This window comes from Panthera tigris, chromosome D4 (assembly GCF_018350195.1).
Source record: "Panthera tigris isolate Pti1 chromosome D4, P.tigris_Pti1_mat1.1, whole genome shotgun sequence".
Lineage (NCBI taxonomy): Eukaryota > Metazoa > Chordata > Mammalia > Carnivora > Felidae > Panthera > Panthera tigris.
The window spans coordinates 32,466,576-32,482,396 of NC_056672.1; the positions used below are offsets into that span (position 1 = coordinate 32,466,576).

The window sequence follows — 15,821 nt, forward strand, 5'->3', positions numbered from 1 at the left end:
TTCAGAGACGGATACTCTCTCTTTGACTCTGTCTCTCTCTCTCTCTCTCTCTCTCTCACACACACACACACACACACACATTTCAGTATTCAGTTGAATACATTGTTGAATAGTTTGTGGTATTGATTTTTGGTTATTTAGCTCTTTGTTTTTTCTAATTTTCTGTTACTAAGAGTGATCTATTTAACATTCTTCAAGTTTTTTAACTATATTTTTTGGTTATAGAATTTTTATATTGTTTTTAAAAATCTAATTTGTCATTTATTTATAGTCTCTTACTTACATTTCTAATACCTGCATTAAATTTTAAAACATGCTAAAGTACTTATTTTATATCTTGTGCCTATGATTATTATATATCTATCTATCTAATTCTACATTTTATTTATTCTGCTCATGGAATCATGTTTTCTTGCATGGCTTTTGAGTTTTGATTTTGAGCATATTAACCCTTAGAATTTAATATCTGGGAATTTTTTGTGACCTTTGTTATGGGTGGTGACTGAAAATCATAATTTTCACTTCAAAATTATCACAACCCACCTTCCAGTAATATCACCCTACTTTATGAACAATGTAAGAACTTTACAGTAGTGTGATTTCATTAAGCCTCTTTCCCTTTATGATCTTATCTTACATTTACCGTTACATACATTAAACTCTACAACATTGTTATTTTTGTTTGAAACAGTCAAGTCTTCTTATGAAACTTACAGTCTCTGTCTCTCTCTCTTTGTATCTTTGTGTTTTGAAAATACAAAACATTTATTTATATTTACCCATGTATTTATTCTTTTTTGGTGTTCTTCATTCTTTTGTGCCAATCCATGGTTCAGGCTGGTGTCATTTTCCTTCATTCTTTCAAATTTTTTGTCTCTATTTTTTACTTTTTTATTTTATCTTTATTTTCAAAGGATATTTCCTTGGAAATGAATTCCAGATTGCCAGCTTTTTTTTTTTTTTTTTTTTAGTATTTTATAGATATTGTTCCATTGCCACTTTTCTGGTCAGATATCAAATGTAATTCATAGAGTTTACTGAATATGTCTTTTTTCTTGTGCTTCTAAGAATATGTTCTTTATATTTGGGTATCACAATTTTGACTACTGTATATTTAGATGTGTTTTCTTTATATTTATCTCTTGGGATTTGCTGGGCATCTTGAATCTGTGGGTTCACCTTTTTTTTTTTTTTTTTTTTTTTTTACCACTTTTGGAAAGTTTTCTACCATTTTCTCTTCCAGTATTTCTTGTCATCTACTCTCTCTTTCCTCTCCTTCTCAGTCTCCACTTATACAGAAATGGAACAGGTTATTTTCCTTTAGATCTCTATTCCTCCTCCTAACTGTTATTATTCCTTCTATTTCCTATTCACGTCTTTAAAGCCATTTAAGTTTTACTCTCACAATTCCAGTCTGTTTGGAAATCTATTGAATTCAACATTATTGATGTCATTTTTTTTTTATTTCTACCATTTACACTTTTTAAAAATAGTTTCTATGACTTTGCTAAAATATTTCTCTCTTCACATATGTTGTCTTTTTCATTAGCTCCTTTAGCATTTTGAACATACCAGTATGAAACTCTCCATGTGATCATTCCAGTATCTTGTTCATTTTTTGTGTCTGATTTTATTGATTCTTTCCTTTCTTGATTGTAAATCATCTTCTTGTTTTTTTAGTGTACGATGTGCTTTTCTTGATTATGTGCTGGATATTTTGTCTGTAGCAACTGATGTTAATATTATTTCCATAAAGGACATGGCCTTTTGTCTGTCAGTTTTCTACAGTAGTAGTAAGTCAGTCTGATTTGTAGGTTGAGCTGGGTTTGAGCTTTGTTTCAACTTTAGTTTGATTCAGTCTACTCTATTTTGAGATGTTTTGAGGATAGGATTGGGATTTTCCCTTCAGCATGTCTGTTCTCTCAGCACTGTGGAAACTCTAGCATCTGTTGGCTTTTCATAACTGAGTTGACAGCTTTTAGAACTATAGAAGATCTTTCCTTGCTTTAGAGCCTAGCTGCCTGGATTTGAGGTTCCTGGAGAGTTTTCTTTTCTCTCCAGTTCTACTTCTTGCATTTTGCACCTCACGAGAATTATTGATGACAGATCTATATTTTGTTCCCTGCTAAACCACTGTACCCAGATAATTCACTGGCAATGTTATGTATAAGTTGTCTAGAAGCACAATTAACTTTTCACATATGTAACCACTGTTCTTGTATTTATTGTGTGTTTGTGGAATGCTTTACATTTATTAACTCATTTAGGGAAGTAGCATTTTCCCCACCCTTTTACAGATAAGATATCTGAGGCAAGGTCATACCACTAGTAAGTGACAGAACTGATTTGAACCCTGACTGTCTGCACCTTATTAAACCTCAGGATATGGCCTGGCTCTCTAGTGTTACTGTTGTTCCTCTCAGTTAAGTTGGATTCATGTAGCCCAGACTACCTGAAATGTTGTTTTTTCCTAAAATGGTATCATTTTTCAAAGGAAGGAGTGGAGATAAATTTAATGATCTTATACCAGTGAGAAGCTTTATTTTCTAGATTAATGAAACAAGTGGGAATACAAATTGTTAATTGATACATGCTACTGTAGTTCAATTTTTTATGATAGGTGTTCTTTCGAGGGTATTAGTTAAAATATGAATTCTTAGTCATTTGTAGAAATGAGGAAATGGGGACTTGATTATACCCTTTATCATTTTCTTCTTCATAATATGGTTAAGTACACATCTGTCTTCTCCCTTCCTAAACTGTGAGTTTCCTAGGGCAGGCATAGTTCCCTGTTTACTTGGGCACTCTACTTTGAAATCTCGTGCCTTGCCTTGTACTTACAGGCAGAGGATGCTGGAGAAAAAGGTCATGGGCATGTGCTCAGGAAGGCCTGAGTTTGAACCCCAGCTACTCCCTTTGCTGGTTGGAACACTATAGCTTGGGCCAAATCCAGCTCACTGCCAAGTTTTGTAAATAACATTGTTATTGGAATACAACTAGACCCATTTGTTTACATATTGCCCTCCAACGTCAGAGTTTAGTTACAACTCTGTAGTTGTGCAAAGCCTGAATTAGTAAATATCTGGCAATTTACAGAAGAAGTTTGATGGCTCCTGGATTGGATGGTTTTAGGCAAGTTACTTAATCTCTTGAATCTTAGTTTCCTCATAAATGAAGTGGGATATAAATTACCTAATAAGTTCATGTTAAGGAAGGGAGGTAAAGTATATGATGTTTCCGACATGGTATATCTGGAGTGAATTAGGCCTTTGATTAGCCTTTATTCTTCTAATTGAAAATACTTATTATTGATAACCAGTTTAATAAATCAGGACTCTATCACTCTGCATTCATTCAATCCTTTTACTGAATTAAAAGATGAGCGATACTAGAACAATTGGTATATTTGGTAGGTGTGAGCCTTTATGTAGCTCAGGTATTGTATGGATTCTTTAGAAAACTTGCACTACTTTTTAGCTAAGGATGTTAATCCTTATTAATCCCTATTAAATTTTAGAATTATCAATTTAGTTTCCTGACAATAAAGTACTATTTAGAAAAGGAAAGAAATGTTAAAAAGTGTCCATTCAGATATTGCCCTTTATTGGGTTATAAACATAGGCATTTAGGGCAAGTTCATTTACAAATGAATGAATTGACAAATTGACATGTTTGTGCTGTGACAAATCAGCTAGTTTGCACCATGTGAGTGATGGTTCACAATGACATAACTGGATACGACTTTTTTCTTTTCCTACTTATTTTTTCAAAATTGAGTGAATTAAATAGAAACCATGATATCATATATATCATGTAAATAATATAAATAACTAACTGGCCAGGAATATTTTTCTCTTTTACTAAGAAAGATGATTTTTCAGGTAAATTGTGACAAAAATAACTCCATGTCAAATCATTGTTTCTTAAGTCCATGTTAAGTTACCAAAGCCTGCAGCTTTCTTTCCTTAGTGCTCCAGTATGTGAAAATGATCTTTGCAGTTTTTTAAACCTTTGGTAATTTTCAAGATTTTCACTCTGCCCTATTTTGCCATTTTCTCATTTATTTAACAAATTCATCTGGAAGATGTACTCTTTATTGGGCATTGTAATAGAGAAAGAGTAACCTGACAGATATTTCCACAGCACTCATTGAGCTTACAGTTTAGTGAGGAGAGCAAAATGAATTCAACAAATAGTTAAAAAGAGTAATGAGTGAGAAGTAACTGGGCCAGGAAACTAGGAGAGCCTTCTTTGAGGAATCAACATTGAGGTTGAGATGTCAAGGATGTGTTCAGTGTAATTAATAAAGACATAGATAGAATAGTACAGAGCAAGGGTGGACAAGGTCTAGGCCTGACGATCCTGGCCCTTTGGAATGATGTTAAGTCCTGGGAAGCATTCAAACCCATTCTGGTTAGTTCTTCACTGACCTGGAGTGGCTGTTGCAGTAAAGTAGGTCTGCTTGAAGGGCACTGGGGGTATCAACTAATGTGGCAGCAGTGATGGTGGAGAGAGGAGGATGTGTTTGGACATGGGATCGACAGAACTCAAGTGATTAGATCTAGGATGAGAGGAAAATTATGGCTTCCGGCATGAGCTAGAAAGGTACATGGTGCCACTGATGGGAAACAGTGGCGAGTTGAGGAGACATGAGTTCATTTTTGCATGTGTGTTTGAGATGCCTGTCGAGTGTTAGCCAGACATTCCAGGAAATTAATGTTTGAGTCACTCACCAGCCTTTTGAGAGTCAAGGTAGTGGATCAGATGCCTAGCAAGTAGATGTGGATAAGAAGTAAACGGGAACTCTTACAAAAATTACAGTGTTTAAGGAGTGTGGAAGAGATGGCTGTTAAAGGAAGCACAGGATCAGCTAGAGATGGAGAAGGACAGTGAGGGGTGTGTAGGGTCATAGAAACCACAGGTAGAAATTGTCAGGTATGCTTCACATACCTGTGTTGAATGCCGCTTAGAGGTCAGGTGAACCAGGGGCTTGGAATTATCCATTAGATTTTGTGACACAGAGGTCACTGGTAACCCCAGAAAGAACTAGTTCTATATTGTGGCGAGTGGAAGCCTTCTCAGCTTCACTTAAAATCGAGAGTCTATCTGTTCTGTTTGAGAGGACGCTTTCCTCCCAGTGTGGTGGTGTGCTGCAGTGCGTGCCCCTTTCCGGGATCCTCTTCAGGTGCTTTAAAGCAGTTGCCACGCTGCTTTGCTGTATTTAACTCTGCTAATGTGTCCCTTTAGGCTTCTTCTCACTACTAGTTTCATTCATCAGAACTCTTACGCTCTTAGTGTCTGAGCTCCGCACCCTCCACAGCCCTCTTTTGCCACATTCCCACTTCAATCCTGGTATTTTTAAATATTCAATGAAAATATTTTACCTCGTGTTTTGTTTTCATTTTCGTTTTCTCTCTCTGTAGAAAGTGTGTTGAAATGCTGGAAAAATAGTTAAAATCAGTAATGTTTTATGAAATTGTTTTTGAATATTTTAGATATTGAATAATTTGAACTGGTAATATTCAGACTGAACTATTACTTTTAACGTGTGTTTCATCAAAACCATTATTTCAAAGGCCTCTAGAATCTGGCTTTGTTACGGAGAAAATCCATCAAGTTATCTCCTTGAGCTGGGTTTATACTGGATTCAGATGTATATACACATGGCAGCTTTTGCTGCTCTGAACCTTTTAATAATAACCCAGGAAATTTCAAATAGATGTTTAGAGGCTTTCCAGACCCACAAACCCATTGAACATTTCTGGTTGTTTGCTTTTTTTGCTGCCTGTTAGGAGTTATACAGGTATATTGATTCTCCTGAGTTGTTTTGGTATTTCACTACTCAGAAAAATTAAAGCTATGGAGTTTGACATCCCGGTATTAATAGTAGATGAGTTAAAGGGATTTCCTGTAAATTAGGCAAAACTGTCAACATTAGTTAAAGAAGATCACCTTGGAGAACAGATAAAGAGATTTTATATATATAGTGTGGAGAGGGAAAAAACCCAAAATAACCCATAGTTATTTTTAAAAACTTATTAATTCAGTAAATTGAAAGGACATCTATTAGTGCCTGAGGTTGAAAATTTTAAAAGTTACTTAGGTATTTAATTTAAAAATTATAGGTCAGCAAAAGGCTGACCCTGGCCCTGTTTTCTCATGGACTTTTTCACAGAGTTTTAGTGAGAAATGATAAAGTTTGTATTTGTGGTAAAGGGAGTCCTCTTCAAGTGAAACAGTCTATGCCAATCTAAGATATACAAAAGTGCCCAAAATAGAAACTTAGGTGGGGAGGAGACATTTCTTGGCACTTTCTTCTGAAGGGGGTGGATAGCCTGGGTTTATCAGTACGATTTTTGCAATACCGTTTGCCCACAGAAAGACCCAAATGATATTTTTGTGAAAAGAGTACCTTTTAAAAAGAGCTTTGTGCTAATCCTTATATCGAATGGAGCCTGCCAATACTCTATTCTGTAGCTATCCTGTATACACGAACGGATTCCCAGAGCACAAGAGAACTCAGTCATATGTATATTCTCTGTTCTATAATTCTAGTACATACTGTCTAGTCTGTCAAGTGCTGTGTGTCACAGCTTTCCCCCAAGGATGGCAATGAACATGATACCAGGGTAATGATGGTTCCCTCTAGGATATATCTGTTTCTGTCTGTCTGTCTGTCTGCCTGTCTGTCTGTCTATTGATCTCTAGAGAGAGAGAACATTTTTGTGTGTACCCTCACTTTTTACCCTCTCTTTTTCCCTTCCTTTCTTGAACTGCTTAGAGATAGCCATTATGAAGTTCCTGATGGCTTTAATTTCAAAATAAAAAGGTGGAATTTATGGGAATATTTACATATATAGTAATGATGTCTGTTAAATGAGTGTGATAATTGTGTGTTTTTTTTTTGTTTGTTTGTTTGTTTGTTTTTTTGTCCTAGGAGTGCTGTCTCTGCAATTTGAGAGGGGGTGCTCTTAAGGAAACGAAGAACAATAAGTGAGTAATGTGTTAATTGTGTTCAATTTCATTGTTTCCTTCTGCTGTCTAGAATGTTGAACCTCAGTGTGGACTGTTTGCTTTACCTCTCATTATTGGACACATTGTTCCAGAACTTTTGCTGCCCAGATCTGAAGTTGAGATTCTGTGCATGTCTTCGGAGACCATTCATTACTGAAAGCACAGCACATTCCCCTCTGCTGGACAAAGGTGGTCTTGCTTCTCTCCATGTCTCTGACACTGATGAAGGATAACCCCTCTTTTACTGATGGTGTTTTTAAAATGAAGGGAGCCCATGTCATCTAGGTATCTTTGGGATCCTAGTGTTTAATATGATGAATCCTATTAGTCTAATAGAACCAATGTGCCTGAAAACAGTGAAATCTGTTGCCTTCAGATAAATAAAATCAATCATAGTCATAACATTTAAACAAAATTATTTGCTTTTAAAACCAAATTAACAAGAAAGTGTGTATACTAAAATAGAAACACAGGGAGAAAACATTAATTTTAAGATACAAAGGGGATTGGAGAACATGAAGAGAATCTTGAAAGAGTAATAAGTGAACATAAAAGAAAGGCAATCTGGTTTTTAATGTGGTTATTGAAATATATTTTTTGCATGAGTATTATTTTCATGACCCAATTTTAGTATTGAAAGTGGGGACAAAGCATATTAAAGGTTCCTTTGGTAATAGGAATATGTAGAAATGGTAGAGGCAGGGGCACCTGGGTGGCTCAGTCAGTTAAGCGTCCGACTTCAGCTCAGGTCATGATCTCACAGTTTGTGAATTTGAGACCCATGTTGGGCTCTGTGCTGACAGCTCAGAGCCTGGAACCTGCTTTGGATTCTGTGTCTCCATATCTCTCTCTGCCCCTCCTCTGCTCAGGCTCTCTCTGTCTCTCTCTCTGTCTCTCTCTCTCTCTCTCTCTGTCTCTCTCTCCCAAAAATAAACAAACATTTAAAACAGTTAAAAAAAAACAAAAACAAAAAGAAAACAAAAAAGTAGAGGCAGAGGTTGTAAGCTGGCATTAAAGGGTCAAATACAACCCCAAGGTATGTTTTAGTTGACTGACACACAATTTTATAAATTTGATCTAAATTTTAGAAGTTGATAGATTTTATATAAAAATCCAGATATTTATCTGTACTTGAAATATAATTGTGCATCTCTAAATGGCAATAACATGTTGGGATGAGAACCTGGCCTCAATAGGACAGATGCTCCCCAGGTTACCATCATTTACCAGTACACATATATTTGCTTACCTCCTGCCTGGCCCTGTAGGCACTAGAGTTGAGACCCCTGGTGTAATGTAATGATTGAATTAGCATTAACTATGTGCATGTGCACTTGTTTCTGATTGCTTCTAAGGAAGAGTAAAGGCATTTATCATTCCTATGTTGATAAATTTCAGTCTATTAGACTTAATATTTGCTTGATTTTAGATCTTCCTCTTTCAGTCTTAGTTAATGTGATTGGTAAGGTACTAAAAAGTGTTGCTAGGTCTAGGGTATTGAACAAATCATGCAGACTGTTAGATGATTTAGGTGGTTCCTATAAAGACAAAGGTGATAAGAACTTCTCTTCCTACCAATGGGCCAGGACAAAAGGGAATAATGTGTACTATAGAATTATAATATTTATTTAGATTTGAAAGAATGCCCTGATGGGGTGGACACTTGTCCTTTCTCCTTTGGTCTTTAAAGGCAGAATAGAGTCTGAGTGACATACTACTCTTTGACTTATAAATGGGCTGATGGATGTGGTAATTCCTTCAAGGTGTCTTTAAACCTCAAGAGTCTTTATTTTTACTTGGGGCATAACATTTATGAGAAACTAAATAGTGTTAATGGGGACATTTTTCTGGAGTAATTCAGAATTTGAGAGGAGATACTAGGATTTAAGTAGGAAGTGAGAGAACCAGCTAATTTCATTCCTCCTTATCTTGGGTTCCTTTGGTTATAGTTCGATTGAAATGAGAAACGATTTAATTAAAGACTTAGTACTAATTCTCTTAGAAAACTTTACTATTCTAATTTTCATGACACTTGTATTATGTAAAAGATTATACGCTGTATCCAATTCATACCTTTTATTAATTGAACTAATCTTTTGCCACATATTGATTTGCTTAAGTATATTAAACACCTGTTATATTTTAGTACCAAGTGAAATAGCAGCCCTACATTTCAGTATTTTGCAGATCCAGTGTAGAAAAATACCATATATTGATAGGATCAAGTCTCGGTCTTCACCCCACTCTGCAGGTTGCAATTGTGGGCAGGTGTGGTACTGAATCTATCCGGGTATCACCTGATAGGTTTAAAATTCAGAGTCTGGTTTGTGATTGGTTTAGGCTTTTGGCTTTCCTTCTCTGTGAGAATTGCCACTGCCCAGTTGAAGTATGTGGTGTGCAAGCTTAGAGAACTTTTGTTTATGTTTCATGTCTCCTTTCCCATAGGTGGGCCCATGTCATGTGCGCCGTCGCGGTGCCAGAAGTTCGATTCACTAATGTCCCAGAAAGGACACAGATAGATGTAGGCAGAATACCTTTACAGAGGTTAAAATTGGTGAGTGACAAAGCTTCTTTTTAACTTCATAAATTAGTGTTAATTTCAATTTATGAATATTTCTTTTAATGTATACATTCTCAAGATAATTTTTTTTAGTTTCATTTAATATTCTACCCTTTTCTCCTAAATTTACTTATTTGTATATGTTCTTTCCATGTTATATTATAAATATGCATATAACCTTCCTCAATTCGTTTAAAATGAGGCAAAAGAATACTACTTTTTTTGGATTAGTGTGAATTTTCAAACCATAGGCTGTCTGGTGAAGTTTGTTAGTAATATACCTGAGATATCTATCTTTATTTCAATTGTTTAGTTTTCCTCTCTGGCCTGTCTTTGGTTGGTCCTGACTTAGCAAAATGTACCTAACCTGATTTCATCATTTCTTCACCAAGAGATTTGCAGAGAAATAGAAAAAGTTTTTTTATTACTAAGGAATTTTTTTCGCTTATGAATAGATACAAGTCATTTAATTTGCCAGACTCTCTGGCTGATTATCTTCTGACTGGTTTAGAAACATTCATAGAAATCTTCCTACTGGTTCTCTTTGTTAAGAATGTTTTTCACTGCAAAGATTTAGGCCTTTAATTCCTCAACATTGAAGTAATGTTGGAGTTCTGTTCAAGTGTAAGCCAAGAGAGCATTAGTTTAGGCCCTTAAATTTCATATTTAATGATGATTTTTTCTTATTTTATATTGCATGATTTAGAAAATACTGGAGTGTGTTTTACACATGGATTTAATTCCCTAGAATTTCTTCAGTACTTGTTATTTTTGACTTGAGGTCTTTCCAAGTATTTCCAGGTATTCCAAAATAGAATATTTTGGGTACGGTAGCTGTAACTTTTTACCCAACTATTAACTTGTTACTAGTCTCTTGCCCTTCAGGGAGCGGGCATATTGTCTCTGGACCTCTGTCATGAGCACTTCGATTTTAGTCTACAGTCTTTCATTCTCAGAGAAGAGAAAGTATATATTGTTATGTTCCATTGAAGCTGCATCAAGAATTTTGCATCACTAGAAAATATGTGGTGACCTGATGATTGTCATTGGCAGGTGTAAGTGGTAGGGCCAGGATGTTCAGGATGTGGTAATGGAAATTTTGTGGATGAAATTGAAATAATGGGTCATTTAAATGGCCCTGTAAAGCTCACAGTGATATAAGAAGAGAGTAAAAAGTTCTTCAGCTCATGGACTTCCCATAGGAAAGTTTGAAATCATATATCTTGGTCAACAGTTGAAACACACACACACACACACACACACACACCCCAATGAGAAACAGTTTGCCAGAATTAGGACTATGAGGCAGGATATTTAAAGAATGTTGAGTTCATCACATGTTGAAGAATTCAATGTTTATTAGGACAAATATTAACAAAAGTCTTGCATTTTAATTTTTTTCTAATTTACAAGTGTTACATATTTGCGAAAATTCCAACACGGCATTTAACAATCATCTTTGGTTCTCTATCCTGAAAGATGACTTCTGTTACCAGTTACCCCTCATTGTTACCCCTCAGAATGAGTGGTCACTACTCTTGATGTGTTCCCTTAAGGAACTATATCCTGGCGAATCTAGTCCATGAATGCTTCCTTAATGATTTATTGTTCCTCACACCAGTCCCAAAGGGGTTTTAAGGGAACAGCAGGAAAGAACAACATGGGATCACTTCAGTGCTATTCAGGAAGTTATATTTAGAAATTTGAAATCTGAAATGGCAAAGCTTACTGTTTTCTTCTCAGTGGTATGCTTCACCTTGATTGTGTATATCACATATTCCTTATAGAATGTTTTACATCCTTAAACAATTGGTATCTTGAAAAGAGTATGTTTTGACTGAATTTAAGATCACCTAAAGTCTACTTCTGATGTCAAGGTAGAGCTGTTTATTGACATGTTTGGCTAAAAATGGCAGGCTTTTTTTCTATTTTCAATATGCATGGAGAGTTTCTTGGAGTGGTATTTATAAAAGTACTCACAGTGGTTAAGTGGGAAAATACAAGGAAGAACTTCATTTTGGGGAAAAGATCACTCAAAATGAAGTTATAGTTTGAAAGTGGGCAACAGCCAAAAGTCTGGATGACTTTTTTGTAAGAATCCTCAAGAAAGCAGCATCACTGTGGTGAATCTCCCATCACAGTGTCTGTGCACTAGTCTTTCTCACTTGGTGATCAGACTCAGCTAGGCTGGCTTGAAAAGCAAAATTCACAAATGATCACCTGTGTGTGGTATGGGATGCACCTTTCCAGGGAACGAAATGCTGTGCCCTATAGGTACAGTCAAGGGTATGCTTTCCCAATATTAATTAGTATCCTTTTAAAGTTAAGTAATCTATTGGTACATGCCAACATTAGATGTCAGTATTAATTTATTTCACCAAACAATTATTACCTTACCTTGCCAGATACCTAGCGTATATTTTTTTAAATTTTTTTTAACGTTTATTTATTTTTGAGACAGAGAGAGACAGAGCATGAATGGGGAGGGTCAGAGAGAGGGAGACACAGAATCCGAAACAGGCTCCAGGCTCTGAGCCATCAGCACAAAGCCTGATGCAGGGCTTGAACTCATGAACCACGAGATCATGACCTGAGCTGAAGTCGGCCGCTTAACTGACTGAGCCACCCAGGCGCCCCCCTAGTGTATATTTTTAAATGAGGCATTGTTCCTGTATTTTGCCATCTTACAGTTCAGATGGGCTTTCTCAACTTTGGCCCTGTTGATGTTTTACACAGGATAATTTTTTGTTCTGGGTGACTGTCATGTGCTTCGTGGATTGCAGCAACCCTGACCAAACAGACCAAACCCTCCCAGATATCTTCTGGGAGGCAGTATCATTCCCATTGAGAACCAACCCACTGGTCTATAGGGAAGATATACACATAAAGATAAAATTTTAATTTTTGTCATTTTCAGGCAGAGAATATCTTGGTTGAAAGAAGTTGGAGACTGAGAGAATAGAAATTCTTAATTGTTTTCTAAAATAATTCTAGAGAACTTTTTTTGGCAAATTGTTTGAATTTATTTGTCAATAATGAAATTTGGCACATATATGTATGTTTACTACTGTATAATTATTACATAATCTAAGTGTTTTAACATTACTTGTTCTTATAAAAACTGAACAACCTTGAATAGTAATCAGGTGATGTGTATGTGTGTGTGCATGTACACACACACACAGTAATTTTGAATATTTACGGAATAAAGAAAGGCAGGAAATTGTTACTATTTCTGGTTCTGGCTTAAAATTATCATGGCTGGAGACAATACCAAATGTCTTCTGCCTTTTTATGGCCTCTCCTTTAAAAGTTGTGGTGGTAAATTTATGCACAACTTTGTGTAAGCTTCTCCAAAGCAAGCATTGATTTCCTGATTAACATCACAGACACACAGATGATTAAGTCCAAGTAACTAGGAGTACTTCGGAGAGCCTGTGGAATTGGAACATCCATTCGGCACTTGCCCTGTTGTCTGAGAGTTCTGATGATGGAACTTCTGGTCAGTTGAGGATTGAAAACTGAAGTGACCTATTGTAGGAAGGACAAATTGCTCATCCATGAAGCAGCTGCAGCAAGTGGGGGTTGGGGGAGGGGGGGCTCTGAGCCTCTCCCCAGTGCCCACTAGGTGGTGCTGCTGTACAAGGTTTTCATCACATTGCCCTTAAATCACCTCCCTTAGCAAGTGCCTAATTGGAGTCCTGCCCACGTTTGTAGAGGTGTGTGTGTGTGTGTGTGTGTGTGTGTGTGTGTGTGTGTGTGAGAGAGAGAGAGAGAGAGAGAGAGCAAGAGACAGAGACAGAGAAAGACACAGAGAGAGGGATGGCAGCAGGTTAGCGAAAGTGCTACTGGCTGTGCATTCAAAATGCTGAATTCCAGAGGGCAGGGTTTTAGTTCAGTTTTCATTTAGCTATAAGAAAAGAGCAGCTTTCCCTTGGGGCAAGTTAGTGTTTTTCTATATAAGTAATAAGCAATGCTATTAACAGCTAGTAACTGCAAGAGGCTTAAGGAGCAGCTGCTGGCAAACAAAAGTTTAAAATGTCTTCTGAAGTATGAAAGCTGTATATTTAAAAAATGATGATTACTATTAGTTTTTCTAGAACATGGAATAGTGGAATTTTTGCAGAGGTATTTGAATGTTTTGGTAATACTGTTGTTAGTCTTTTATTTATTCATTGGTTCAACTTGCAGCTTTTGAAATAGCTCTCTGTACAATTTTTTGTATAGGAAGTACCCCCCCCACCCCCCCGTAGAGGGTATAAGAAAGGATTTGTTTACTTTAGCAGATTTTCCCTCTTATTTACAATGACCATTTTCATAAAAGAGACAGCAAATGGAAAACAACTTTTCCAGTGCTCATCAGTGGATTATGTTGATCCTAAAATGGTGTGTGCTTATACGAAGAACCTTTATCTCATCCAGCCACCTTGTTTGGTAATGTCACAGGTGTGGCCTCTGCTCATCAGATAATTAAATGGACAATAATGATGATGCTAGAGTTATTTTCAAGACAATGTATTTTATTTTATGTGGTTGATAATTTTAAATACTTTAATAAAAGTCATTATTTTTTAAACTAAACAAGATTTTTGTGCAAAAATTTATTTGGCATATAGTGGTCTTTATCTAGATAGTTTTTTCTTTCCTTTCTTTCTTTAATAACATTTAGTTTTTGTGTAGAGTAATTATCTCAAGGGTTATGAAAGTAATTGCTGCCTTATCTAAAAAAAATGCCACAGGTTGCTCTCTAAAAGCACCAGGTTATCAAGCAGAGCCATCCTTTAATAGGAAAGAAATGGCTGAAAGTGACCTGAATAGGCTATAGCAAAGTTATGTCCAAAGAGAGAACCATTTATTCTCTGTCAGCCTGAGCACTCTTCTGATTATTAATGCACATTCTAGATTACTTCGTATTTTTCTAACCTCATTTTGAATGATTTCCTTTGCCTCTGCATGACTTTTCAACATGGGAAAAGTTATTCTTTCGGTAAGCCCTGTCACAAACCCCTTCTTGTGTTTTCCAATACCTTCTCCACTCTCCAGTGAACATCAGAGCAAGGCACCTTGTAGGACAAATAATGAGGAAGATCCTGAGTACATTCCTACTCCCTACTTGAATGGCGTGCTCAAGGACAGCCAGTCTAGGGGTTTGTTTGAAGTCACAGATGACAGGTATGCCTGAAGACAAAAAGAAAACAATTGACCTCAGAATCTACTCAATCATTTCCTTTTCTTCATTCCTTCAGCTTTGTTTTATATATTAATATGATTGCTTGGCCATGGTCATAATTGAATCTCTCAGGAACAAAATTGTGCAAAGATGGAAATACAAGAAAAGGAAATAGAGATAAAACACATGAAGTTAGAATTCCTTTTTTTTTTTAATTTTTACAATCGAAAAAAATATATAGGTAAAAATTATCAGGAAGAAGAATTAAGGACAGAAATTTAGAGAGGTAAAACAATATATTCTTTATATAGTGTAATCACACAGAAGACAGCAGTATTGTCTGCTGAAATAATCTTCAGTATCATTACTGTCTTTTGGAAGCAGATCACCAAAAAATCTTTAAATCTGATTATAAAATTTAAGGGAAGAACATTTTAAGAACCTAACAAAAGGAGTAAAACAGCATGAAGTTCTGGTATTTGTTACATACTTATCATGAATGTCTGTTGCATACATCGATCACTTGAAGATTAAATTAATTAAAGATCTGTGGAATTGGTATAAATAAAACAGCAAGTAGGATTTGTAGATTCTAAGAAATCTTGGAAATTTGCAGAAGACCTTAAATGCAGCCATTAGTTATTTTTTTTTTCCTATAGGGAGAAAAGTTCTCAAATAGAAATGTAAGAATATTTATGGGACACATGGGTTGACTCAGTCAGTTAAGTGTCTGACTTCAGCTCAGGTCATGATCTCATGGTTTGTGGGTTCCAGCCCCCGCATCAGGCTCTGTGCTGACAGCTCAGAGCCTGGAGCCTACTTCAAATTCTGTGTCTCCCTCTCTCTCTGCCCCTCCCCTGCTCACGCTCTGTCTGTCTCTCTCAACAATAAATAAACATTAAAAAATTTTAATATTAAATGCATGTATCAAAGCAAATGATGTTTATGTTGATTGCCATCATTGCATAAGAACTTTCGCTGTTCTTTCACCACACATCTGTTCTTACAGAGGCATAGCACAGGGCCTTTGGCTTCTGTGTGTGTGTGTGTGTGTGTGTACGTTCCTAAGGTTTTTAC

The 15,821-nt window shown here is 36.1% G+C and overlaps 1 protein-coding gene across 6 annotated transcripts in view; it reads left to right on the forward strand.

The window, feature by feature from the left end:
- KDM4C (lysine demethylase 4C) overlaps window positions 1-15,821 on the forward strand; it is a 431,545-nt gene that overhangs the window by 298,115 nt on the left and 117,609 nt on the right. For 3 of the 6 annotated variants that reach the window (XM_042965101.1, XM_015544915.2, XM_007098555.3), the window contains exons 17-18: window positions 6,938-6,993; window positions 9,460-9,568. In XM_042965101.1, coding sequence (XP_042821035.1) covers window positions 6,938-6,993; window positions 9,460-9,568 — 165 coding nt within the window. Of the gene's footprint in view, window positions 1-6,937; window positions 6,994-9,459; window positions 9,569-14,617; window positions 15,506-15,821 lie in introns of those variants that run through there. The other 3 variants (XM_042965102.1, XR_006210796.1, XM_042965104.1) reach the window with 3 other exon arrangements.